Here is a 27,487-nt window from a genome sequence, read left to right as displayed (position 1 = left end):
TCCGGACGCGGCTGCTGCAGCCGCCGCTGCAGCCGCCATCTGTCATCTCAGCTCCGGCACCAGCACCCCGTCGCCCCTACCCCGCTGCCTATCTCCTCGGCGGAGGCTGCTTCCCGGTCCTGCCACCTCTCTGCTCTGTTCTCGTCGCTGACTTCTTCCCCCACATGGATCTGGTCGGAGTGGCATCCCCTGAGCCCGGGCCGGCAGCGGCCTGGGGACCCAGCAAAGTGAGTGGCGGTCGGGACTGACGTACCTGCCACAGTCGCCTGGGCTGGTCCTCTCGGAGGGCCCGGAGAGGGTGGCAGGCGCCGAAGCGGCTCCGCAGGCGATTCGGGAAGTTCTGGGCGGGACCCTGACCACCTCGGAACGGGGGACGGGCGGCGGGGCTGCAGGGCTCGGGGTGGGAGAGGCAGGGAAGGGGCACAGGCTACCAAAGTCCGCCCTGGGCGGTTTGGAGTCTCCGTCTAGTTCTACACCTTGATTTCTGAATCTCCGTGACATATGTTTGGGCAGGACTCGCGTAAAGGCGCTGACGTTTGATGGAAAACAAGCACGAACTTGTTTTTCACCGGCCACATGAATCAGTGCAGTTACACACAGAAAGCCCGACAGAAAGGTGGTTTAGGAAGCTGTTTCCTTAACTTGGCAAGCGTGGTTATCCTACTTGGGCAGTTTCTTGTTTTTGAAGTAGTAAAAGATAAATCCAGGCGCACCCTCCCTCGGCTCCAGGCTAATTCTCATGTGTTTACATACTGTTAAGACGGTTATGAAATTCTCATTTGCCTGGGTTTTAACGTTTAAGCTTTTCCCTGTAATGGCCAACTAAAATGTTTATTTCACATTTGGTTTCTGGTTTCAGGCTGCTTCTTTTCATGATACTTTCATTAGAAGGATGAAAAGATTCTTTTGCCACTTTATGGAGGGTTTACTTGAAAGCAAAAGTGGGTCAATTGGGATTTTGTGTTCCTCAAATTAAGGTTGTGAAGGAATCTTTTTTAACTTCATAATGGTTCTTTTTTGGTTTAATGGATATATAACAACATTTTTAAGGTGTACAGCATAATGATTCGATATGTGTATATGTTGCAAAATGCTCACCACAATAAGTCTAGTTAACATACAGGATTACAGTTTTTTTTCTTGTGATGAGAACATTTAACGTTTACTCTCTTAGCAACTTTAAAATATATAGTACAGGATTATTAACTATAGTCACCATGCTGTACATGACGTCTCATGCCTTATTTATTTTGCAGCTGGAAGTTTCTACCTTTTGACCACCTTTACCCATTTCATGCACTTTTTTACATGCTAACACAGAACATTTGTTCCATTTAAAGGGTCACTCATGAATCTTATTAGATCTTCAGACTAGGTCTTAACAGAAAGTGGGGGAAATAAGTAGCTTTTAGGTAAAGGAAATTTTTATAAACGTTCTCATACAACCGTAGAGAGAATCTAAAATAGTCTATTGGCAAATGTGGTTACATCTATGTGTTACTTTGCGTATTTTTTCTGTCAAGACTTTGTTTACAAGGCCAAGATCAGTAGACATAAAAGGATGAAATCAGTAGAGAGATACTAATAAATATATACTTTACATGTTAAATTCCTCTAGGTAAGCATCTATAAAGCTTGTAAAAATGTCAGATGAAACAAACGTTGCTTAGAATACCTAACCTCAGAACAAACTTACAAAACTAATTCAGTAATAAAATATTTGATATCAGTCATATTTTCATTTAAGTGTACATCATCAGAACTATAAAATTTCATCTTCATTTTTCAACAAAAAATCATCTTGGCGTTTATTGGTGTTCTGTTGAGAAGACAGCATTTTCATAGGCAAAACAAATAGAAAGATGCTACAAGTATTAATCATTTCCTTATCTAACCTCTTGAAAGACTGAAGTGATTATAGAAGCCTTTGCGGAGGAGGTAGAGGTTTGAGGAAAGTCTTGGAAAATGGAAAGAATATTAAAGGCTGGCAGTTCTCAAAACTTTTCCATTAGGACTTCTTTATACTCTTAAAAAACATTGAGGACTCCAAGAATTTTTGTTTATATTGGTTATATCTATTGATATTTGTCATATCAGAAATTAAAACTGAGATATTGAAAAAATGTTTATTAAGTGATTATGTTAATATAAATAACATTTTTATATTTAAAAAAAACTATTTTCCAAAACAAAAAATTAGTGAAGAGTAGCATTGTTTTGTATTTTTGCAAATCTCTTTAATGTCTGACTTAATAGAAGGCAGCTGGATTCTCATAGCTCCTTTTTTCTTCAATCTGTTGCAATATGTTTTAGTTGAAGTATATGAAGAAAGTCTATCCTAACAAATATGTAGATTATAGCAGGCATAATTGAAGATGGGTAATTAGAGCACGGTAGACACGCTAAGAACAAACTGAGTTAATCTCTGAAAATGCACATTTAAAAAATGTATTGAACTATAGTTGATTTACAATGTTGTGTTTAATTTCTGCTGTACAGCAAAGTGACTTAGTTACACATATACATACATTCTTTTTTATATTATTTTCCTTTATGGTTTATCACAGGATATTGAATATAATTCCCTGTGCTATACAGTAGGACCTTGTTTATCCATCCTATATATAATAGTTTAAAATGCACATTTATATCCTCAAAGGTAGTAAACCTCAAAGGTAGTACTACCTCAAAGGTAGTAAACCTTTGAAAATTTTGGAAAACATAAGAATACACATGCACACATTCTAGTAGCCACCAGCGTGCTGCCATCATATCTGATACAGACTCTGGAAAACTTCACTCCACACTCTTGAGAGAATGAGAATGGAAAAGACAAAAACTATCTTAGAACTATTATGAGAATAATTTTGACCTCTTAGGCACCCTGAAAGGGACTTGGGGTCCCCAGTTACAAAATCCCAAACTGCTGTTATGAACAAAGAATTTTAGGGACTCTTCCAAGAAGGGAGAATTGATAAACTGTAGGCAAAAGTGAGGAAGTGTGTAGCTCTGTTGGAAAGAGCTGTAACAAATGGATTAGTGGTACTCCTCAAAACTGTCAAGGTCGCCAAAAACAAAGTCTGAGAAACTCACAGCCAAGAGGAGCCTAAGGAGACATGATAGCCAAATGTTATAAGGTATCCTGGAATAGAAGAGGGACGTTAGGGGAAAACTAAGGAAATCTGAATGAAGTATGGACTTTAGTTAATAATAATGATTTGTTTCATTAATTGTGACAAATGTACAGTATTAATACGGGGAAGCTGGGTATGGGGTATCTGGGGACTCGCGGCACAATCTTTGTGATTTTTCTGTAAATCTAAAAATACTCTAAAATTGAAAGTTTAAAACAAAAAAAAAAAGATTAGTGTTGTTGTACAGACCCAGATCACGTTTTGCAGAGATCCTTGTTTTGAGAAGTAAAATTACCCACTTAAATATTTTGCCTAGATTATGTCTTCTACCTGCATGCATGAGCAGAAAAGGGACCTTCCTGTGGGGTTGCGGTTCTGTTGACTTGCTTCAAGTTGAGGACTGAATTTTTTTTATTATGTGCCTCCTTCATGTTTGCCTTTTTTTTTCGGTTTACTTGATTCTTTCCCCATAGTTGTGTGCAGTAAAACCTTAAAAAAAAAAGTGGGATGGGCAGCTGGGGATGCATCTTTAGGAGTAGAAGGAAGGGGGAATGATTTCCCGCTAATCTGCAGCCAGCCAGATGTGGGAGAATGGTAGTTGTGATGACCCCAAGTTGCTGAGTTTAGTGGTGGCAGTTTCCCAGAGGAGAGGAAAACAGGGTGGGTGAGGGGTCTTCAGCGAACCGGAATCAGGGAGCTAGTGATGGGCTTGATAGATGTCATTTAAAGCAGAATAACTAACTGGAAAGGATTGTGTGGAGTTTCCCATCAGATCTTGTTGCAGTGGGAAGTTAATGTTGGTGAAGGAAGTAGTGGGAAAGGATGTTGGATCGCTAGGATAGAGAAAGATGATGAAGGGCCTTTTACTCTTATCTCCTTAGATTTATTATTATTTAAACATTTGACAGAGCTTCTCTGTTCACAAGGAGTGTTTGACTTGCTGAAGAGTTGCAAGATGACAACACAGGATTCCCCTCCATACACCCCCTGGTGCCCATTCATAGGAGGAGCCCCCAGTGCCTTTTCTAAGCCCCACTCAGGGTGGTGAACCGCTTGTGCCTGTGGAGGACTGTCCCTGCCCGGCAGCTCTCCCTCCCAGCCCAGAACATTTTATGGAGGGATTTTGGCTACTGGTTTGAAGAGTTTGGATGTGATTTCAAAGTATAGCAGCTGGCACACTTTCGGAAGTCTTTACTTATTTATCCCACCCAAGGAAATTGTCTCAGTGTGAGGTTGCCCAGCTGAGCCGGTCAGCAGAGGTGCAGGGAAGTACAGCTCTGGAGTCTGAGGCTCCGAGGAGCAAGGTCAGTAGGAGTGGGCAGTCAGGGTGTCTTGGTGCCCTCTTGGTCTCTGCATGTTTCCCTTTCTGATGCAGTCTATCTTGGGGGGTAGGTAAATCTCTGCCACAAAATAACACAGTTACTGCCTCTCATTTTTGCCTCTCCGAGAGATTTTCCGCTGATGTTTTAACACCTTAGAATTGATTGACTGCTGGCAAGAGACTAGAAGCATCAGAAGTGGGTGGGCAGGGACTTCCCTGGCGGTCCAGTGGTTAAGACTCTGAGCTTCCACTGCAGGGGGCATGGGTTCCATCCCAGGTCGGGGAACTAAGATCCCGCATGCCAAGTGGCACGGCCAAAAACAAAACAGAAGAAATGGGTGGGCAAAGTGGGTGACTGCAAGGTGGAGAGGAGGACTTTAAAATAGGATGGGTGTAGAAAGGCACCAGACCTCTACCGCCTAGGCACAGCCTGGCAGTTCCATGAAATATCTCCAGGTTTCCTTTTGGCACATCTTGTTCAGTAAATACTTGAATGCCTCTTTATGTCTGAAGCTCTACACTGGACTCTTAGAATGAGAAGACCTTGCCCTTCAAGGGGCTCTTGCTGTGTTGTGGCTGATGTATTTAACTATCTAACACTGATATGGGAAGATAAAGGAAAGGATCTAATTTTGTCTGATAAAACTGAGATAACCCTGTGGAAGAGCTGACACTTAATTGGGCGAAATAGAGAAGGAAGAAAAACCTTTGAGAGAGAAGGGGATGTGTGAGGGGTGAAAGGCGTGGAAGGGTAAAAGTATGCCATATTTAGCATTTAATTAGTGTTGCCAGAGTCTAGGATAGGTGAGAGTCGAGACTGGAAGGATAAATTAGGTCAAGCTGTGAAGGGCATTCCTTACTGAGAGATTTGGATTTTAGACTGCAGGCAGTACAGCAGTTTGCTTCTCCCATCCCAGGACAAGGTGCTTAGCGAAGCAGTATAGCAAAACACTGAGAGTGCATCCTCTTAAGCCCTACTGCCTTGGTTCAAATCTCAGCACTTCCATCAACAGTGTTACCTTGGGTTAAAAAACTTCTCTGTGTCTCAGTTTCTGAATCTATAAAATGGGGATGATATTGCAACTACTCCAGTGTGTGACTTAATCTGTGTAAATTAGGTGTATTTAGCCAATATAGAGAATATCCCCGTGGTGCCTGTTATGCTACTGTTAGTCATTGCAAAATGTGATTGACAGTTCTGAGCTAGAGGATACAGTTATTTGCCTTTTGGAACCTGGACTTTGATCAGACCAAGCATTTCTAGGCTAAGAGGCAGCATTTTATCTTCTACCCAGAAGATGCAGAAGCAAGTCAGCAGAGTCATGTGGCCAAAAGATTAGCTATATCCTCCAGATTACAGAGAGCTTCAAGATTACAGACCTCAAAATCCTCACCCGGAGAGTGCTCAGTTGCTGACAAGATCTGAGTCAGGGTAAGTCATGCCACGCCTTGAGGAAACCTCCCTGTTGTTTCCAGGCCTGGCCTTATACAAGGCCAGAACAGTTCTGCAATAGGCTAGTATAGGTGGGGGCTGGGGGCTGGGGGCATCTCACCAGTCTCAGGGTGAGACTAGGTAAAACTTGATTCTGATTCACTTAGGCATAAATATAATGATCATTTATCACCCTTACGTGCTTCACCCTAACAGTTTGAGCCAAATGAATCCCTAAACCTCAACGTTACGGAACTTGAGCAAGGGTAAGTTGCGCAGTTATCCCTGGGAGTCACCCCAGCAGGCCCTTAGACCAGCTAGAGGGCCTGTACTGGCTAAACTTGATTAAACAATTTTGTGACCAAAACACTTACCATCATATGCTATATTCTAAATTAGACTCTCAGTAATAGTTAAGGAATGAGTTTGGATTTTATCCTAAAGGCAGTGGGAAACATTAAAACAATAAAGAGCTTTAAGTAAGGGACTGAACCAATCAGATCTGCATTTTAGAAAAACCATTACGCTGTGGTGTGGAGAATGGAAGCAAGCAGAAAGGTGAGTTAGAAGGCTCTTATAGTAGCCCAGTGATGGGAGGATGATACCTTGGAAAGGGGATAGAGAGCTGGGCAGGTTCAAGAGATACTTAGACATCTTATTCAGTACTAACGGTCTTAATCACTAGACTATCAAATGGAATCATTTGCTGCTGCTAAGTAAAACCTGCCCCCCTCGAAAATCAGGAATTGTGAAGTAAACCTACGGTTTGTACGTGTTTCAAGAGGGCTGAGATGGTGATGCCACTGAGGAGGGCTGAGTGGCTGGCCGCTCTAGAAGAGTCTCACGGAGTATTACTTTGCTCTGGTAGTATTGTTTCAAGAATCTACTTCTCAGCTTCCAAAGTTCAGAAATACAGGATTCATTGTTTGTTATTGCTGTTTTTATTTTGGCATATTCCAAGGTATCTTGAAAGGGGCTGCCACACACTTTTTACATGTAGAAGACTTACTGCTTAAATTAGAAGGAAGTGTAACTTCTAAGTGGGCTTTGAATTGTGGTAGTTGGTATAGCCTGTTCCTGTAAGAGAATCTACCCAGAAGCCAAATTATAAGCAGAAGGTTGCTTGGTGAGCATGGAATCAGAACAAGGGGCATTACATGAACTCATTGGCTAGTAGGTGATGCTGGAGTAGCCTGTGCTTCCCCTCACCTATAAGGACATACCCTCCAAGCAGGCTAGAGAGTGCTTTTGGCTGTCGTAGTTTAGGATTATCTTTGATTAGATTTGAACTGGGATATATTTTTACTTTTAAGATGATTTCTGCAGAAAGGTAAGCATTCCTTTTGAGTTGATTTAGCTAGTCTAATTCTCAAAAGATAACCTTATTTCCAAGTTTGGAAAGTACTTTAAGTTCATTATTAGGAATTGAATTGCCCTTTTTTTTTTATAGTGTCCATGGGCTACCCCTCAAAATACAATATCTTGTTCTTTGTCTGATGTAATGAGTGAACAGTTGGCTAAAGAATTGCAGCTGGAAGAAGAAGCTGCCGCTTTTCCTGAAGTTGCGTAAGTAAAATTCGTAGGGACTCTATTTTATCTAGCAGCTTGTTATAACAGTCTTAGGATTTGATTAGTGATTGTCATGACAAATGATTCAGAAATACATTTAGAAAAGCAGTGCAGTAGAAAGAGCACTGTATTGGAAGTTCACTGATACATGGGTTTTGGTCCTAATCTTGTGACTAGTTTTCAGTATTATCTTGGGCAAACCACTCTGTTCCTCTGGGTTTTAGTCATTGCAACAGTTGAACTCTATTATCAAATAGATCAAAAAATAATGAAGTAGGGTACAGTTTTGATTAAATGTTTGTAGTTTATCTTTTCACATATATGTTATCTCTCCTTTGATCAGAACACAGAACGAATGAATTTTGGGTCTGTTTGGTTTTTATTATAGGCCCTTTAGCTTTCTCTTGAAGCTCTCCTAATCCTAGTTGGTGCTTTCACAGGTGCCTGCTATTGGTCAGAGGGCAGCTGGGCAGGAGAGGGTGAAGGGTTTGGTAAAGTTCTTTTCCATTGTTTCTTCAATACAGTTAACACTGAAAAGGCACATCTCACCCATAACTGGTAGCGTCTCTTTACACAGCACATTATATTAGTCTATATTGCCTTATTTTGAATAGCGTTGCTGAAGGACCATTTATTACTGGAGAAAACATTGACACTTCCAGCGACCTAATGCTGGCTCAGATGCTACAGATGGAATTTGACAGAGAATATGATGCACAGCTTAGGCGTGAAGAAAAAAAATTCAATGGAGATAGCAAAGGTACTATGACCTTACTGTGTCAACTCCATTGGGTGGTAGAAAATGCTTGTAATGTGCCCCTAAATAAATCTCCAACTATTTTTGCCTTTTAAGTTTCCATTTCCTTTGAAAATTATCGAAAAGTACATCCTTATGAAGACAGTGATAGCTCTGAAGATGAGGTTGACTGGCAGGATACTCGTGATGATCCCTACAGACCAGGTATCAGTGCTTTTATTTTCTGGGGGCATAGAATGGGGATATAGGAAGACTAAGTATTTTACATTTGTCTTTGAATCTCCATTTGGTAATTTACTATTAGATTCAAATATCTTTTTCAGATAATAGTGAATGCAGCAATTTAGTCTTTGCTATTTTTACATACTTGGCTTGTCTTAATCGCCTTTAGCAAAACCAGTTCCTACTCCCAAAAAGGGTTTTATTGGAAAAGGAAAAGACATCACCACCAAACATGATGAAGTAGTATGTGGGAGAAAGAATACAGCCAGAATGGAAAATGTAAGTTACAGAAGTATTACTCTGAATCAAAAGTTTTATTAGAATAAGTTAAAAACATAGCATTCTAAATACAATATCTTTAAATTTCTAAAAATATCCTTCGTCCTTTCTAAAGATATTTTAGATGACAGTATAGCAACACCGTGGAAACTGAGCCACTAATGAGAGTATAATGTACCTCAGAATAAAATCCTACATCAATATTAAGAAAACTAGTTTGATTTACATTGATTCTAAAATTAAGAAATGTTTCTTCTGAAAGTAACATTTATTTTTCAGCATCTTATTTTCCATAAAATACCCGAGAAATAGATAACAGTGGTGATTGGGGGATAAGAATGGGAGATAAAAATACTTTCTACTGTATACCCTGTTATAATTTTTGAATTTTTTATCTTGTGCCTGAATTACCCCTGCAAAATCAGAAACAAAATGTAATTTTTAAAAAATAGGAGAAAAAGAAAAATGGCATTTTTTCCTCCTTCATAAATATCATGGTTAATATAAAACATTTAGACTTTAGAACACAAATACTTATTAAGTAAACATTCTAGAAATAATCCAGATCTGACTCTAGAACAACCCTGCCCAGTAGAACCTTCTGTGATAATAGAAATGTTCTGTGTCAGTGCTGTCTAATAAGGCAGCCATATTCGACAATTGAGCACTTGAAATTTGGGTGGTACAACTGAGGAAATGAATTTTTAATTTTATTTTAATCAATTTAAATTTAAATATCCACATGTAGCTAGTGGCTTACATATTGGAAATAATTGTCATGGTGTGGGCATAGCTTGTGACTTTAACCCACTCTTCAAAAATAATTGACTATGAAAATTTTTTTTTTTTGGTAAGATTTGGTATGATTTCAAAATATAATGTATCCTTTGTCCGATGTAAAAGCAGAAGGTATTTTAGCATATGTTCAAAGCATATGCTAAAATACCTTAGTTTTTAGATGTGTTTGGATGTTTTCTATGCATATAATAAACCCTCCCTTCCTTTGGGATACAGTTTCTTAAAAAGCCTTGTTTCCCTTTCTGTTGGGCTTACCAGTGAGTTATTTTGCTTTTTCCTCTGTATACCTGTGGGTTCTGCTTTCATAGCATTATCGTCTATTGAGTAGAAAATCCAGTCCATGTAAAACTGATTTTCTCATTGTTTTTTGTTTTCACTGTCCCCATTTTAAAGTACTCAGATGCTAATTTTTCTTCTTCTTTTTGGCAGTTTGCACCTGGGTTTCAGGTAGGAGATGGAATTGGAATGGATTTAAAACTATCAAACCATGTTTTCAATGCTTTAAAACAACATGCCTACTCAGAAGAACGTCGAAGTGCCCGCCTCCATGAGAAAAAGGAGCATTCTACTGCAGTAAGTATTCTTAACGTTTTTGTTTCTGTTTTTTTAGTGGAAAGATTCATATTAGAAAACTTCATGTTTGGGGAAAAAACAAGATAAAACTTCATGTTTGATATTGTTTTCATGAGATTGACTTTTCAAATCAAAGATGTAAATAAAACCCAAGTAGCTTTGCCATTTGACTTTTCAGATTTCATGTAGTGGTTATTAATCACTTGTTCAAAACTAACATTTCAGTGGTCATAATTAATTTAGACTGTATAGTTTACATTGCGTATGAAAAGTTGTTTCCTGTCATGACATATTTATAATAACTTAATAGTCTATAATGTTTTACCTTAACAAAGATAGTGTATAATATCTTGAGAATAATTTTTAAACCTTTAGAAAAACAAACTAATGGTAAGTACCTTAGGAGAGCTATTTAAACTTTGGAGATAAAATTTTGACTAAGCTAGAGTCTGATTTTTAATGGTTCTTTTAGATACTCACTTTCAAAGACCTTAGAGTTACAGAAATGAATTGTATCTTGACAGCACTCTTTTAAGAGCCTGTTGTATATACACCTAGGTAAATTAATAATAAAGGGGGCTTCCCTGGTGGCGCAGTGGTTGAGAATCTGCCTGCCAATGCAGGGGACACGGGTTCGAGCCCTGGTCTGGGAAGATCCCACATGCCGCGGAGCAACTGGACCTGTGAGCCACAACTACTGAGCCTGCGCGTCTGGAGCCTGTGCTCCGCAACAAGAGAGGCCGCGATAGTGAGAGGCCCGCGCACCGCGATGAAGAGTGGCCCCCGCTTGCCGCGGCTGGAAGAAGCCCTCGCACAGAAACGAAGACCCAACACAGCCAAAAATAAATATAAAAAAAAATAATAAATAAATTAAAAAAAATAATAATGATAAAGGTTAAAAAAAAGTGTATATTTTGAATGTTAGATATTAGAAATGGCTCAGAAAATGTTTTGTGATTATCAGTTATTTTCACTTACAGTGCTTTATCTTTTGCAGGAAAAAGCGGTTGATCCTAAGACACGTTTACTTATGTATAAAATGGTCAACTGTGGAATATTGGAGACAATCACTGGCTGTATTAGTACAGGAAAGGAATCTGTTGTCTTTCATGCATATGGAGGGAGGTAAATGAGCAAAATACAATCCATCATATCAACAAAAGCTTAGCCCCTTCTCCCTGATATTAATGGATTTATACAAAATCAAAGTTCATTCTGCATGGCAGACAGTAATTTTTAAAGTGTTATTGTAGGAAGTCTCAGCAATATAGGGATGTATAAAGAAAAACACAACCAGGGGAGTTCCCTGGTGGTCTAGTGGTTAGGATTCAGCTCTTTCACTGCTGTGGCCCAGGTTCAATCCCTGGTCGGGGAACTGAGATCCTGCAAGCTGTGCGGTGCAGCCAAAAAAAAAAATAAAACCACAATCATCCCAATTCTGCCATCCAGAGATAACCATTAATAATTTTGTGTAGACTCCTCCAGTCTTTTTTCTATGAATATATTATTTTTCACATTATTGTAATTATACCATAACATACAGGCAGCTGTAAGTGGCATAGCAAAATCTGAACCTGAGTTTGACTCAAAACCCACATCTTTCCACTGTGGGACCCTTTGGTACCAGGTTGGGAGGGCCATACTTAGATCAGTTACCAATTCCTACCCTTTTAATAATGCTTTCATTATTTAAAGAAATGTCTTTAAAGATCTTACACCATTTTAGAGCTTACCCACTTTACTTTTGTTATGAGGACTTAGTTGAGTAAAGGATGATATGAGGAAGAGAAAAAATTTTAAATGTGGATCCTGTTGAGAGAACGTGCTTAAGCCAGGAATATGAAGTCATCTGGTTACTTAGCTTTGAAGTCTTACTAGTTCAGCAGGGCTTACTAGCTCAGCTATTCCTTTACCTGAACATTATTTATAAACAAAATGTTAAAATAGATTACAGATTATTCTAGTTTTTTTAGGTTTGGAAGGTATTTATTGTATACTTAAGGGGATTCAAACAATTATTGGTCAAGTCCTTGCCTTTGGTTTTCTTAATTATTTAACTAGTCTCCCTTTCTAAATGAGACATATACATATAATCATGTATTGAATTATACTAAGTTCCGAAATGAAAGGGATAAAATGAATTTTAGGATAAAATGGCACAGCATTTTTCAAGCAACGTTCTCTGGAGCAATTTACTAAATGTCATTTAAAAACTGATCCTTACCTCATAGGATTTTGTTGGGGGTAAATGAAATCATGTTTTATAATACCTGGTATATATTAATTTTAGTAAACATTTATTTTTTTCTGGCTTTAAGCTGTGTTGCCCTCTTTCCAAATTTCAATTGAGGGTTCCCTGAGACCAGGCAAACATAACTTAATTGCACAGATTATTTTAAAATGAAAGATTACTCATGGTAGAAATTAAACTGTATAGAAAGGATTAAAATGAAGGTAGCCTTCATCTTACCAACTGTCGCCCCACAGGTTTTTCCTCTAAGGGTAACCACTATTAATAGTTTTTAGTCTAGCCTTCCAGAAATTTTTATGCATGTATTTCTTATTTTGTTTGTACAAAAGAGATTATATTCTGCATTCAGCATCTTCATTTTTCAGTTAATATATCTTATATCCTTTTATATTACTGGTTTATATCATATCAGTTTTACAGTAGAACATTCCACTTTGTGAATATATAGAAATATCTTTGTACATATACTTTGGTATGCTTTTGCAAATAAATCCTTAAGCTACATTCCTAACGTTTGAAATTTCTGGGGCAAAGACTATATGCATTTTTTTCCCCTTTCTGTTAAACAGTGGAAGGTCTTATTGAATGGAGAGTACCAGATTTTGCTCACTGTTTGGGCCTCTGAGCAGGCTATTGTAGCAAGCAGTGTTTCTTGATTTATTTATTAAAAATTAAAGAAAACTTTTTTTCTTGTATGTCACACCAAAGACCAGAAATCTCGAATTTGTGTTTACATTTTAATGGTAGGGCAGATGCAGTTTTCTCTACGAGCTTGTCAAATCCTCAGGTTGCGAACATTCTGAATGTCAGTAGGTATTGCCAAATTGCCCGATGAGAAAGTTAACCAGTTTATGCTACCACCAGCCGTGTGAGCCTGTTTCCCTCATCCTCATCAGTGCCTAGTCTTATCAAACAATACTTTTTTTGTCAGTGTGAAAGATGAAAAGTACCTTTTTAATATTTTGGTGTGCATTTATTTAATTATGATTAAGGTTTTTTTTTTTTTTTTGAGTGTATTGGCCACTTAAGTTTCTTTTTCTTGTCAATTGCCTTGTTTAGCCTTTGTACATTTTCTGTTTTACTTAATGATACTTTGATATAATGAATGAGCTCCCTTTTCTTCTGGTGGAATTGGTATTGTGATCTGTACTTTGGCATTTGTAAATTAGCAAAGCTAGAGAGCATTCGGTTTTCAACAACTGAGAGTAAATATTTTTTAAAGTGTATGTTAGTTTTCTCTGCTACGTAACAAATTACCACAGATTTAGCAAGTTAAAACAACACCTGTTTATTATCTCATGGTTCCTGTTGATCAGAAGTTCGGGCAGGCACGGCTTAGCTGGGTTCTCTGCTCAGGCTCTCCCAGGGCTGCAATCTGCGTGTCAGCTGGGCTGCATTCCTTTTTGGACATGGGTTCCTCTTCCCTTGGCACAGTTCAGTGCCCTGCAGCTGTAGGACAGAGGTCTCCACTTTCTGGTTGGCTGTCAGCCAGGGGCTGCGCTCAGCTCCTAGAGGCCCCGGTCATGTAGCCCTTTCATATAGCAGGTTACTTCTTCAAAACCAGCGGGAGACTCTCTCCCTTCAGTTTACTGAGACTGAGTATTAGACAGTGGAATGTAATCCTGGGCACGACTATACCATCACCTTTGCCATATAATATAAGCTATTCAAGGGGGTGGCCATCCCTCCCACACTCAGAGGGAGGGGCTTATACAGGGTTGTATACCAGGGGCTGGGATCTTGGGGGCCATTTTAGGTTCTGCCTGCCACAAAGCTCTTCTGGGTTCTGTCACTCTCAGGTTGGCCAAGTAATCAACAGTTATTTGAATAGTAACATGTTCTAGATTTTTCAGGGAATAAGTGTATAACATGTTTTCTACTGTCAAAGAGCTTATGGTATAGCCAAGAGGAGAACATTACAGTAAGAACCGTTATGGTCCGTTAAAGATAATTACATAATAGAGTACTTAGTTAGACAAGTGAGACCTCGGGATAGGAATAGAGAACAGAAGAAGATCATTGCCGGTCACATTCAAGGAAGAGGTCATGATGAAGTTGGATCTCAACCTGGATTTTAAAAATAGGTTAAAAAAAAAAAAAAAGACAACCCTCCCCACCCCCCAGTACTGAGTGCAAAACGCTAGTTGCAGAATATGTACAGTATACCATCTATTTAAATTTTTAGTTATACAGAATGTAACATACATGGTTTTTTAAAAATGTATGTTTGTGGAAACTTACGTATGTGTGTGTATATTTTTAAAAAGACTAGAAGGCTACTATTCATGATTGTGATTGCCTCTAAAGAGTTGGAATGGGGACTGAAACTACCGGGGGTGGTAAATAAGCAAAGGGAACTTCAGCTTTATCTGTAAAGTTTAATTCTTTAAAAAAAAAGTGGGGTGGGGGAGGGGTGCTGAAAATGGGAGGACTGAAATTTAGGCGATGAGATTTGTCAGTGAGGAAATTAGAAGGTGTATATGTAGAGGTAATAAGATGTAAAATTGTGTAAGCAAACCAGAAATTGGTAAGGAGGACCTTAAAAGCTAGGCAGAGTGATGTGTAATTTAGTGAGAAACACAGAAGTTTTTTTAGTAAGAGAATGATGAGATGAATCTTACAAATTAGATTTTATCCTAGAGACCTTCCAAGTAAGGGATCTTCTAAGTGGTATTTTTCATAGGGCCTCATCTACCTATGGTTAAATTATTTCAGTGACAGGAGACTTACCATCTCAAAATCCAAAGACGTCTATAACATCTTTAAATTATTGGGAATTTCTTCCTCGTAAAGGATCTCTAGCCTGTCTCCCTGAAAATTGGTTCATTCATTCACCAAGTATTTGTGCAGCTACCATGTTCCAGGCTCTTCTAGGTGCTGGGGCTACAGCAATGAATGGTACAAGGAAGGTCCCTGCTCTCATAGAATGTGCTTCCTCCCCACCCCTCCCTTCAACCCCCTTCCAGGACTATCAGATATGTACTACACAAATAGATAAAATAGGGTGATGTCATAGTGACTGGTTGACTGCTTTTTATCAGTAGGACAGGGGAACCTCTGATGAAGGTTTCGAAGGTGAGGTGTGTTTTGAAGGTGAGAGTGCACAGTCTGTGCTGTTGGATTGGATGTGGTGTGTGAGAGGATAGATTCTTGGCTAGAGCAGCTGGGTGGTGCCATTTACTGAGGTGAGAGACTGGGGATAGGCAGGTTTAGGGTACAGTTATCAGGAATTCTGTTTTGGACATGATAAGTTTGAGATGCCTTCTCGACATCCAACTGAAGTCAAGTAGGGATGAGATAAATGGGCCTGAATTTCTGGAGAAAGTCAGGACTAAGGATAGAAATGTAGCAGTTATCTGTATTTAGATGATATCTAAAGTCATGGAGCTAAGTCACACTTCTTAGGAAGAGAGGGCGTTACTTAGAACCAGTTAGAGTATGTACTGTAGCCTTCTGAGGCTACCTGGAGGAGGAGGAGTCTGCTGGGAAAATATGGTACCAGAAGGAGGGGATTGGGAGTTTGAGTCAGAGTCTGTGCTCTAGATATAGTTCCTTTCTTTTCCAGATTAACATCCCTTCAGAGGTTCAAAGGTAAATCTTGTCTCTCCTTCCACCTTCCCCCTTTTGTTCGCACTGCCACCACCATGATTCAGACCCTCTCAGTGGCTCGCTGTTGTGGGACTGTTGAATTAGCATCCTAAGCATCCTCTAGACTCTTCTGCTCCCTTCCATCGAGTTTTGCCTCTGAACCATCCCAGGCAGACCATAGCCTATTTTAAAGTGTATAGGTCTTCATTGTTCCTCAAGTTTTAATTCCATAGTCATTAAATGAAGATTATATTATGGGTTGTTGAAAACTGTTGAGAATTTATTTGAAAGTGTGTTTTATTAAAAAAGCTAAAACCTAGGGTTTTCTTAAGACCTCAAACTTGAAGGCTTGAAAAACAACAACAACCCAAGGCTTGACATTCTCAGAGAAGGCAGATCCACTTTCATGTCATAAAATCTTTATTTTGAAATTGTTTTGTTACCTGGCGACTTGAACTGACTTAATGTTTGTTTCTTCCACTTAGCATGGAGGATGAAAGGGAAGATAGTAAAGTTATACCTACAGAATGTGCCATCAAGGTATTTAAAACAACCCTTAATGAGTTTAAGAATCGTGACAAATATATTAAAGATGATTTCAGGTTTAAAGATCGCTTCAGTAAACTAAATCCACGTAAGATCATCCGCATGTGGGCAGAAAAAGAAATGCACAATCTCACAAGGTAAAGAAAATCATTGTGCTAGAAGTCATCTTGGGTGATCACCTGTTTGTATTAGGCCTACCAGCCAGGCAAAACACCCACACTTTCTTTTAAATTAATTTATAGAAAGTATGAAAGGCCTTAAAATTCTAGTGCTTAAGGAGAGTTTCTGTAAGAAAACATTTCCATGTATATAACCTGAATTCATACTTGTAGGATGAAAAATCCATTTTGTTTTTCTTTCTCAGTAAAGTTTGAGGGAAATTAAGTCATTTTCAACTGAAGATATTTTGTCATATATCTAAACGCTATCTTTTCCAGTTTCCAGTTAGGCATATTATAAATAATGATTTCCTTTTTTGTTTCAGAAAATGTTTATTCCATCTAATGTTTGTTCATTTGGTGAGGGCAGGGTTTTACCAGTCAAATTGCATTTTGCTTTAATTTATTAGATTTGTTTCTCAATTCTCTACGCAGAATTTATCAAGGAATTTGTTTTGTCAACCAAGAAATTAATAATCTTTCTTACATACAAACCTGCCCACATCTGAACCATGAAAGCCTTTAATTTTAGTTTGCTTTGCCTAAAGATGTTTGCTTTCAAAGTTAATTATCTATATTTATTAGCTGCACAAGTCTTCTACTTAGTAGGACTTCTAATTAGAATAATTTCCTAAGAGGTCTTGCTGCCCTCCGATCTCTTTTCTGGATTACTAAGGTCTCATCACTGCCTTTCTTAAGATTTTTTAGCAGCTCCCATAGTCTTTGGTGTAAAGTTCAAAGTCATCTTGCGATGTGGAGCCTGCCTGTCTCTGTAGCCTAAACCCACATTGCTCTTCCTCCTCCTCATGATCCAGCTGCGTTGATTTATACACAACCCCCGCATGGACTGTGCTCCTGGACTCCTCTGTGCATCTCCCCACAGCTTGAACCTGGCTAATTCCTATTTGCCTGCTTCTTCCTTGATGCCTCCTACCCCCACCTCTGCCAGTGCATGTAGCACATTGCACTGTAATCATCTCCTCACTTGTCTGTTGTTTTCACCAGGCCGCAGGCTCCGTGAGGGCAGAGGCTGTCCTTACTGCCTTTGCCTTCCAACATTCCCCAGATTACAACATAGTGCCCCCTCATTGCAGGACCTCTTTAGATATTTGTTGAATAAATGAAATTTCCTCTCCTTCTGACCTTTACATTCTTAATCATTTCTTTCTGTATAGAATGCAGAGAGCTGGAATTCCTTGTCCAACAGTTGTGCTACTAAAGAAACACATTCTGGTTATGTCTTTTATTGGCCATGATCAAGTTCCAGCCCCTAAATTGAAAGAAGTAAAGCTCAGCAGTGAAGAAATGAAAGAAGCCTACTATCAAACTCTTCATGTAAGTTGTGCCTTTCGGACCATTCACACACCAACTTTAAAAAATATTTCCTCTAAACTAAAAAAGAAATTCCTAAAATAGTACTATTTTAAGGTGGTATAACGAGGACAAACTGAAGTTTGTGAAGGAATGTTAATATTAAAGAGTTGTCTTTATATCAACATGCGTATGTCTTGAGTTGTTTTAGGAAGATCATAGTGGAGAAAGTGAAGGCTCAGTTGTTAGCATTAATGACATAGAAGCCAGAAGCTATTATTGACAAAACTTCATTAAATAAAACTTGATGTTACTATGTTTAGCAGATATAGTGCCTCATTAGTTTGTATTCCTTCTTGAAACAGTGAAGGAAATACCTTTCCTGTTGGGAAATTAGAGGGAAGCAGATTTGGTCAATAAAAGTAAGTGATGATGAAAAGAAGATAGTAAGGAGTGGTTTCTCCATCTGTGCTGGCGTTAAGAGTTGGGAGGCACTTGTCAGGAGTCTTGAGGAAGCTATTTATGCTTTGGGACAGCAACCAAATTCAATCTGGGGTCCTTCAAGCTTAAGAAAATGCTCCTCATATTGTTGTTATTCCTCTGTATTGTCTTTTTTTTTTTTTTGTCTTAATTGAATAGTGAAGAAACATGGTTTTTTGTTGTTTAATAAATTATTTATTTATTTTTGGCTGCGTTGAGTCTTCGTTGCTGAGCACGGGCTTTCTCTAGTTGCGGCCAGCGGGGGCTACTCTTCGTTGCGGTGTGCAGGCTTCTCATTGCGGTGGCTTCTCTTGTTGTGGAGCATGGGCTCTAGGCGCATGGGCTTCAGTAGTTGTGGCATGTGGGCTCAGTAGTTGTGGCTCGTGGGCTGTAGAGCGCAGGCTTATAGTTGTGGCACACAGGCTTAGTTGCTCCACAGCATGTGGGATCTTCCTGGACCAGGGCTCGAACCCATGTCCCCTGCATTGGCAGGCGGATTCTTAACCGCTGCGCCACCAGGGAAGTCCAAAACATATGTTTTTAACACAGTGTCTGCATGGAACTCTTACATCATGTGGCAGTTGATGTGAATATGAACGTATTATCCAAATTAATTTTTTAAGATACAGTTAGAGAGATAATCCAACTTTCTCTGCCTTCAGTTGGAAAACATTCAAAGAAAATTAAGCCTACTTTTCTGGTTTCTTTTGGCTGTGGGGTGGCTGGGGAAGAGATGAAGTAGTGATGTGCCCTTTGTATTTGATTCTATTAAAGCTGGGAAACAAATCATTAATGCTGATTTCTACTATGAGGCTAGGGGTCACCATCAATCATGAATATATAATGTCACTTAATTAAGAAGAATACTTCTTTCCCACTCTGTCTGGCAGGAAGTACTTTTTACCTTGGAGTTGTATACACTCCATAGAGCTCTCAGTGGGATGTTTGCCCTTTTATGAAGGCTAAGCCTAGGTCCCCTGGTTAGTGACCACAGCTGTCTTACGTATGTGGGAATCCAGGACTACCCTTTGGTCTCCTGTTCTCATTGCTGTCACATGGATAGGGAAGTAGAGTGTCACGCACTCTTCCCTTCCATTGTCTCACTGTGCTCTCACCCTCCTTCAGGGTAGAAAAAAAACTCCCAAAAACCAGTCCTAGACTGTACAAAGAAGAAATAAGTTCTTTACCCTAGTTTTGCTCTTTATGGAAAATATTGGGTGACCTAGACATTTTAGTTGTGTAGGTAAATTAGAATTGTTCCTTCATTTTCTAAATGTCTGCCTTGCCTCCTTACAGTTGATGCAGCAGTTATATAATGAATGTAAGCTCGTACATGCCGACCTCAGTGAGTACAACATGCTGTGGCATGCTGGGAAGGTGAGGAGCATTTTGTTAATGTTCAGGTTAAGTGACTTGATGTAAATTACTGAAGGTACAGAAATCACTGTGTGCTCTATATTTAAATAGGTCTGGTTGATCGACGTCAGTCAGTCTGTAGAACCAACCCATCCTCATGGCCTGGAGTTCTTGTTCCGTGACTGTAGGAATGTCTCACAGGTAGGCATGTAAACTAACTGTCTTTTTTATGGGCTATAACATATTCAAACATTTTTCTCACTCCTAAGACAAGTAAGATGACTGTATTCTTAGAAATTAAAGGAAGGGTTTACTTTAGTTACTGGTTGCTTTCAAGGTAAAGAGACAAAGATTGATTTGTCAGATTTCATTTTTTGCAAGAATTTGATTGCATGCCTCACATTTGGGCCACTGAATTAAATTTTCCAAGAGAGTAAGTTTTTATTTTGGTTCTAAATATTTAAGCAGTCAAGTAGACATTTAATACATGCACAGTGCTTTAAGGGAAGCTGGCCTGAAGCAAGCCTGCATGCTTACTGCCGTTGTTACTGTACTTAAAAGAATAGTTTTCCTAGTGGTATAGTCTGACCACTCTTTCTCTGAGGCAGAGTGAACAGACGAGGGAAGGTAAAACTCAGTAATCACAGAGCTGGGAAGCATTTGTTTGCTATTTCTAAAGGAAGTGAATTGTCAGCAACAGATTCAGATAGAGATGATCTTTCTAAATATGACAGAACAACTTTATTTTGGAAATACTTTCTGAGCCTACTGGAAAATTTTAATTCATGGGATTTAGTGATTATTTTGAGTCTACTCATTCAAAGCAATGCCAAGCAATTTTATATATACCACTCACACATAGCTATAGAAGGTGCAATATGACAAACTTACTAAATCTAGAAAACAGCCCGGATGTGTGAGAGAACAGTAAGCAAGTAGAACCTGAGTGTAGTTATACTTGAATTGGAAACACCTGTAGCTTAAAAATTATGGAAGGAATTCACTGGTGTTTTACAGGTACACTATTCCCTGTTTTTTTTTTTGTTTCTAGGAGAACCTTGCTAATAAGTCTACTGACTTTCTTATACTTCTTTACTAGTTTTTCCAGAAAGGAGGCGTAAAGGAAGCCCTTAGTGAACGAGAACTCTTCAATGCCGTTTCAGGCTTAAACATCTCAGCAGATAATGAAGCTGATTTCTTAGCTGAGGTAAGTGTTATAAGGCTGTTTTTCACCTTGCTGATAGTGGGGACCTGGATAGAGTAGATAATGAAACCCAGAGCTAAGTTTATCCTCTCATCCCCTCAAAAACAAAATTAATTAGAGATTTTTCCTTTCTTGAGGTATTGTTTTTGATCCTTCTTTTCCAGGTTTAAACCCTAGGATAAACATAACAGCAAAACACTTCTTCAAGGAGTTCATAGTTTGGTTGAGATGGACAGATAACACATTTCCAGTATATGCCTTTTTCCCTGACCGGTGAACACTCCGGGTGACACAAAAAGCAGTAACACTTGGTCCCTGCCTGCCTTTAACTGAATACAGAGATTCAACAGTGGCCATCCTTGGAAATACCCAGTCATTACAATATGGATCTACAGAACAATACAAAAAAAAAAAAAAAATCCTCCAGGGAAGGTCTCTTAAAATTGAACAAAAACTGAAAAGTGAAACAGCAGCTAATTATTCCCAGCAACCTGCCAAAGCAGAGAATGATTATGGAGTCTGTTCCAGAAATCCCCATATTGACTTGAATTTGGCCAAGCTGTGCTGGAGTCTAAGGCCAGAAGCGAAGTAACAGAAAGATGGTAAATCCAGCCTTTAGTTCAGTACAGTTGCTCTGTACAGTTACTGGGTGTTACTGCTGTTGAATCAACTTTGGAATTTCCTTTTTCTTGTTCCCTGAAAGCTGTATAGGTTATATAGTAAAACATATCTGATGCCAATTGCTAGCTTGATAAAGACACTGAACATCAACCCTGGTAATGTAATCAAGTAAAAACATACATGTATGTGACCCACTGTAATATGTGTCACACACTGTAATTCTAATTCAAGGCCAGTGTCGTTAGGAATGACCTAGTTTTAAGAGAGTAAAAATACTGGTTCAATCTCAAGCATGGTTGCTATGAAGTAGGATTTTGACAAATGGATTTAATATATTAATTTTATAGATAGAAGCTTTGGAGAAAATGAATGAAGATCATGTTCAGAAGAATGGAAGGAAAGCTGCTTCATTTTTGAAAGATGATGGAGGTCCACCAGTCCTATACGATGAATAGCACTAATATCCACTGCTTTCAGTGTTAACACAGTGGTGATTGTCAGCTGCCAATGGCAAATGAAGTTATGGGTGACTTGAAATGCCAAAACATGAGGAGTGTACAATGGTGCTTCTGTGCTTTTTTTCCCTTGTAACCCATATGCCAGGTATGTGGAATTTTTAGCTCGGCATTGAGAGACTAAAATGTCAACTACCTCTCATGATATGAATAGGATAATATAATTCTTAACAGCTACAGGTAATCTAGCTGAAATCAACCTGATTTTAAGGATTTGTGGCATAAAATGTTTTGATGAGAATTTTTAACATTTCCGAATATGGGAGGAAGGGACAGATGTGTTTACAAGGGAGGCTTTTATTACAACTTACTTGCTTTTTTCACCTCCCTGTTTTGTGTTGCGTCTTTCCTCAAATATTTTATTTGCCTAAAATTAGCCCTTCTCAATTCTTTTTCCAGACTGTGACCATAATTCTAAAGGAAAATTTCTTCTCTTTAGTAGCTGATATAAATGGAAATTTGGTTTCAGAATGGCTGACAGAAATAGACATAAGCAAAGTACTTTTTTTTGGTACATCTTGAATTATGAACTGAATTCTTCTTTTCCACACTCATGTGCAAGGAAAGGCATCATCGGTTTCTGAAAGAGATAAATATATAAGTACTTTTCAACTATCCAAATTTTTTAAATTTAACTTTCAGCTTTTCTACATTTAGGTGAAATGGTTAGGATGTAACTCACGGTGCAGCTGCTCTGCATTTATAATGAAAATGTAAATTATCTAGAAGGACAGAACGGAATCTTTAACCATGTTTGACATATTGTAATGAAGTCAGTGAAACAGAGTTCAGTTTACGTTTCACTCAAACTATATACTTACTAATTGATTTTGAGAGAAATATAGCAAACTAATTAGAAACATATCAAATGATGAAATAATCAAATGATGAAAAGTATGTATAAAACAAGTTGGGTACCAAATTAACCAACTAATTTGAACTATCTGGCCTCACTTTTAATAATGTTTAGTACTGGCTGGACTCCACTTCTTAATGCAGCCAATGTACATTGGCATTGTTAGGATTGAAGCTCATTCACAGCAACAGAATCATTCCTCCTATTGTTGGAATCAGATTGGAATCACTAAAGACCTAAACTTTCTGTCTGGTAATAGAAAGTAAAAATCTGAACATTATTTACACTTGAAAGCTTCTCCATTAAAATTATTTTAGAATGCCAAATATATTCTTTCTAGAAAAATATTTTTGTTTCTGTTGTATAACTTTTAATTGCATTTCAGAGAAGTGTGATTTGGGCTACTCATTACATTTCTGAAATGTTTACCACTATGAAAGAAATATTTAGATGACTGGTGATTATTGGCTTTACAGAAGTTGCAAAGAACTAATTTTAAAAACAATTAACCATTAAATTTTGTTTTGTTTTGTTTTCTGACATACTCTGACAATAGCAGCAAACTGTTGCTGTGTGGCATTCTTGGAGTGTGCTGTGAACATGCTTTTTAAGAAATTAAAAATGAAGAGATCATTTTAGAATTGGTTTTTTGTGTGGATTCTTCCTGTTCCTTGGAAGTATTAACTTATGTCCTGGCACCAAGTTACCCCTTCTGTTTAAGTTAAACAGTGCTATTTTCAGCAGTTTTTTTCCCTCTCAATTTCCCATCTTTAGATTTCACTTTTAAATGACCTACTTCACATTACAAATAGGTTTTTCCTCTCATATAGATCAGAGAGTAAATTTTTCACACAGTGGAAAAAGAAAGTGGAAAATATTGATTTGCTAAATAGTCAAATACAGATGGGGAAAAAAATGGAATTAAGCATATTTTGCTTCACTTTAATGGAAGTGGATATATGAATATCTATAAGATAAATTATCAAAATAAGGAAGATTATGTGTAGAGAGTTTTTATTTCAACAAGATAATTTTTTGCCAGTTTCTTTTTTATTTAAAAAAAAAATCAGGGGCTTCCCTGGTGGCGCAGTGGTTGAGAATCTGCCTGCCAATGCAGGGGACACGGGTTCGAGCCCTGGTCTGGGAAGATCCCACATGCTGCAGAGCAACTGGGCCCGTGAGCCACGATTACTGAGCCTGCGCGTCTGGAGCCCGTGCTCCGCAACAAGAGAGGCCGCGATAGTGAGAGGCCCGCGCACCGCGATGAAGAGTGGCCCCGGCTTGCCGCAACTAGAGAAAGCCCTTGCACAGAAACGAAGACCCAACACAGCCATAAATAAATAAATAAATAAATAAAAATTTGACTAGAGAAAAGTTTGAGCAGGCTCAGGACTGTGGTTAATAATCATGGAAGTGTAGTTGTTGTTGCCATTTAAAAAATAGCAACATACTTTATAAAAAAAAAAAAATCAGCTTTTCTGCTTACAAAAGTAAGACGTGCATGCTCATTTATTTATTTATTTATTTATTATTTTATTTATTTATTTTTTGGCTGTGTTGGGTCTTCGTTGCTGCACGTGGGCTTTCTCTAGTTGTGGTGAGCGGGGGCTACTCTGTTGTGGTGCGCGGGCTTCTCATTGGGGTAGCTTCACTTGTTGCGGAGCATGGGCTCTAGGCGCATGGGCTTCAGTAGTTGTGGCTCGCGGGCTCTAGAACTCAGCCTCAGTAGTTGTGGCACACGGGCTTAGTTGCTCCATGGCATGTGGGATCTTCCCAGACCAGGGATCGAACCCATGTCCCCTGCATTGGCAGGCAGATTCTTATCCACTGTGCCACCAGGGAAGCCCGTGCATGCTCATTTAAATTTAAATATTATAGGAATTCAGAAATGCTAAAGTAAAGGTCCCTTGCATTCCAAAAACCATTGCATGTAGTGGGGCATACACCCCTGCCAATTTTTTTCCCTCAACAAATGTTATATTCTCTTTAAAAAAAAAAATCTTTGAACAGAAAGTGAGATGAAACGAGGTAGCTGATGGTGAAGTGATGATCATGGTAAACCCCTAAGGAAGATGAAGGAGATGGAGGCCCCGAGATATGGTAGAGGCAGTACATTTTCTGTTGTTGCTCATTTAGGCCCTGGGCATCAGAAGAGATTGTTGTCTGCACCTTTTGAAAACTTCTGAGCAGTTTCCAACACTTTAGAAATTGCTAGGGAAAAGCTCATCTGATTGTATTTTCAAACCTCAATACTTCTATTTTTGAAGATATATATTTTAAGCATGATTATAAGTTCTCAAAGTTTGTTTATTTTTAAATTTATTTATTTATTTTTGGCTGCGTTGGGTCTTCGTTGCTGCACATGGGCTTTCTCTAGTTGGGGCGAGCGGGGGCTACTCTTCGTTGCTGTGTGCGGGCTTCTCATTGCTGTGGCTTCTCTTGTTGTGGAGCATGGGCTCTAGGTGTGCAGGCTTCAATAGTTGGGGCACGTGGGCTCAGTAGTTGTGGCTCACAGGTTCAGTAGTTGTGGCACACGGGCTTAGTTGCTCTGCAGCATGTGGGATCTTCCCCTACCAGGGCTCAAACCCGCATCCCCTGCATTGGCAGGCGGATTCTTAACCACTGCGCCACCAGGGAAGTCCCTGAGTTCTCAGAGTTTATAGTTGGAGGCATATCAGTTTATTTCAAAGCCTCTTGTTTTTATTCTTTGATTTCATATTTGTTTCCCAATTCATAAGTATAAAACGGTTACATTTGGGAGCAGCCTTACTTTTGCTGTCCTAAGCTTTCCAGCTTTTCCCCAAACATAGATAGCTTTTTGAGGAGTTAAGACCAAATGTAGTAGAAAGATAAGAACAAAGCAGATGGAGGGGGAAGGTGGGGTATTCATTTCAGAATAAATGAGTGAGCTACAACTTATAGCGCTAAACTGTTTTTCTCTCTTTAATGCCTTCTGGCAGGGAAAGAACACATAATCAAATAGAATGCTTGATGCAAAACCATAAGAACAGTATCTGGGTAAAGTGCCAAATGATGAGCCAAAATTTATGAAAAATGTGGGAAATAGCAAAAAGGGTTTGAAAAGTTAAATCTTAAGAAGAAACACATGAGTCCATTGCTTGAAGTTTTAATATATTATTATTAAGTAACAAAAACAGAACTACTCATTTCCTATTTCATCTTTTTGAAGTTGAGTTATATTCGGAAAAGGATAAAACAAATATTGGACAGAGTAATTGAAGCCTTTTCCCGCAAATGTTTTCTCCCCTAAATCCATATGAAGCCTTAACCCCTATTATGACAACTGTATTTAGAAATGGAGCCTTTAAGAAGGTATAAATGTTAAGTGAAGTCATAGGGGCCCGTATCCAACAGGACTGGTGTCCTTATTTATAAAAGAGGAAGCGACACCAGAGATCTCCCTTCACGCAAACACAGAGGAAAGGCCATGTGAGGACACAGGGAGAAGGCAGCTCTCTGCACCCCAAAGAGAGGCCTCACCAGACATCAGCCCTGCACTTTGATCTTGGACTTCTATCCTCCAGAACTGTGAGAAAATTAATTTCTGTTTTTTAAGCCACGCAGTCTGTAGTATTTTGTTACGGTAGCCCAAGCAGACTAATACAAAACCCAAGGTAGATATAGTGTTTTTGGAGGGTGGAATTTGGAGAGGGCATCCTACTCCTTCAGCTAATTTAAGAATTTGGCTACGGTGAAAAATATCCAAGATATTTGGGAAAATTTTTAAAGGGAGAAGATGGTATATGGTAAGACAGTATATTGCACATACAGAATTATTAAAATTATGTTGTTACCATTTGAGCTTGCATGAATTTCTAAAAAACTATTAAGCAGGGTTATTAAAATAGGGAAATACAACAGGTAGAATTTTGGACTTTAGCTGTCTCCGCTACCCCCACCCCCCGTAAGCTAGAAGAATATAGACAACATGATGGTAACTTTAGATTAGTTGCAGAGCAACTCCAGACCCTTTGTGTCTTCAGTCAGACCTTCATGTGACAGCAGCCCAGGCCAGCCAGCATCATAACTGCAACTCAGGTGGGTCCCTGAGTCAGAGCTACCCAGGGAAGCATGCCCAAATTCTGATTCACAGAAACTGTTAAAAAATAAATGTTTGTGGGAACTTCCCTGGTGGTCCAGTGGCTACGACTGCACTCCCAATGCAGGGGGCCCGGGTTCGATCCCTGGCCAGGGAACTAGATCCCACATGCCACAGCTAAGACCCAGCACAGCCAAAATAAATAAATATTTTTTAAAAAAATAATAAATGTTTGTGGTCTTAAGCCATTAAGTTTTGTGGGTAATTTGTATTGGAGCAATAGATAACTAATACAGTGGATAAGAGGTTCATTCAAAGTTCAAGAAGGACCAATAGATTTTAATGTAACAGAGTACAAAAAATTCATTGATACAGTTTTGGATTCCACATTGCAACCAGCCTTTAAGAAATTATGACTTGTTGAGTATTGGTGTATTAAAGAATATCTACAATGAT

At 38.8% G+C, this 27,487-nt stretch overlaps 1 protein-coding gene across 3 annotated transcripts; it reads left to right on the top strand.

Moving 5' to 3' along the window:
* The first annotated feature begins 2 nt into the window (after positions 1-2).
* RIOK3 (RIO kinase 3) lies at positions 3-27,487 on the top strand. 3 transcript variants are annotated; one of them, XR_014233999.1, is made up of 14 exons: positions 6-227; positions 7,338-7,453; positions 8,071-8,216; positions 8,310-8,417; positions 8,605-8,714; positions 9,942-10,085; positions 11,083-11,210; positions 16,410-16,607; positions 17,804-17,963; positions 19,716-19,796; positions 19,887-19,976; positions 20,875-20,982; positions 21,948-22,203; positions 26,347-27,487. XR_014233999.1 is itself a non-coding variant. In XM_082353591.1 (13 exons), the coding sequence occupies exons 1-13, from the start codon at positions 165-167 to the stop codon at positions 22,053-22,055; spliced, it is 1,560 nt and encodes a 519-aa protein (XP_082209717.1). In that variant the 5' UTR covers positions 3-164; the 3' UTR covers positions 22,056-23,612. The 3 variants fall into 3 exon arrangements, 1 of the variants encoding a protein (XP_082209717.1); XR_014234000.1 differs by lacking the exon at positions 26,347-27,487 and adding an exon at positions 22,515-23,612; XM_082353591.1 differs by lacking the exon at positions 26,347-27,487 and having other exon boundaries at positions 3-227; positions 21,948-23,612.

Source organism: Balaenoptera borealis (genome assembly GCF_965194805.1).
Source record: "Balaenoptera borealis genome assembly, chromosome: 14".
In the NCBI taxonomy this organism is placed as follows: domain Eukaryota; kingdom Metazoa; phylum Chordata; class Mammalia; order Artiodactyla; family Balaenopteridae; genus Balaenoptera; species Balaenoptera borealis.
The sequence above is the reverse complement of the archived record's forward strand: the minus strand, read 5'-3'. Positions and strand labels throughout refer to the sequence as shown.

Excerpts from the sequence above, each read along its gene's own strand:
- RIOK3 (XM_082353591.1), top strand. The coding sequence starts at position 165 with ATGGATCTGGTCGGAGTGGCATCCCCTGAGCCCGGGCCGGCAGCGGCC. Across the intron at positions 10,086-11,082 it reads AAAAGGAGCATTCTACTGCA|GAAAAAGCGGTTGATCCTAA; the intron begins GTAAGTATTCTT and ends TATCTTTTGCAG. Across the intron at positions 11,211-16,409 it reads TTTCATGCATATGGAGGGAG|CATGGAGGATGAAAGGGAAG; the intron begins GTAAATGAGCAA and ends TCTTCCACTTAG.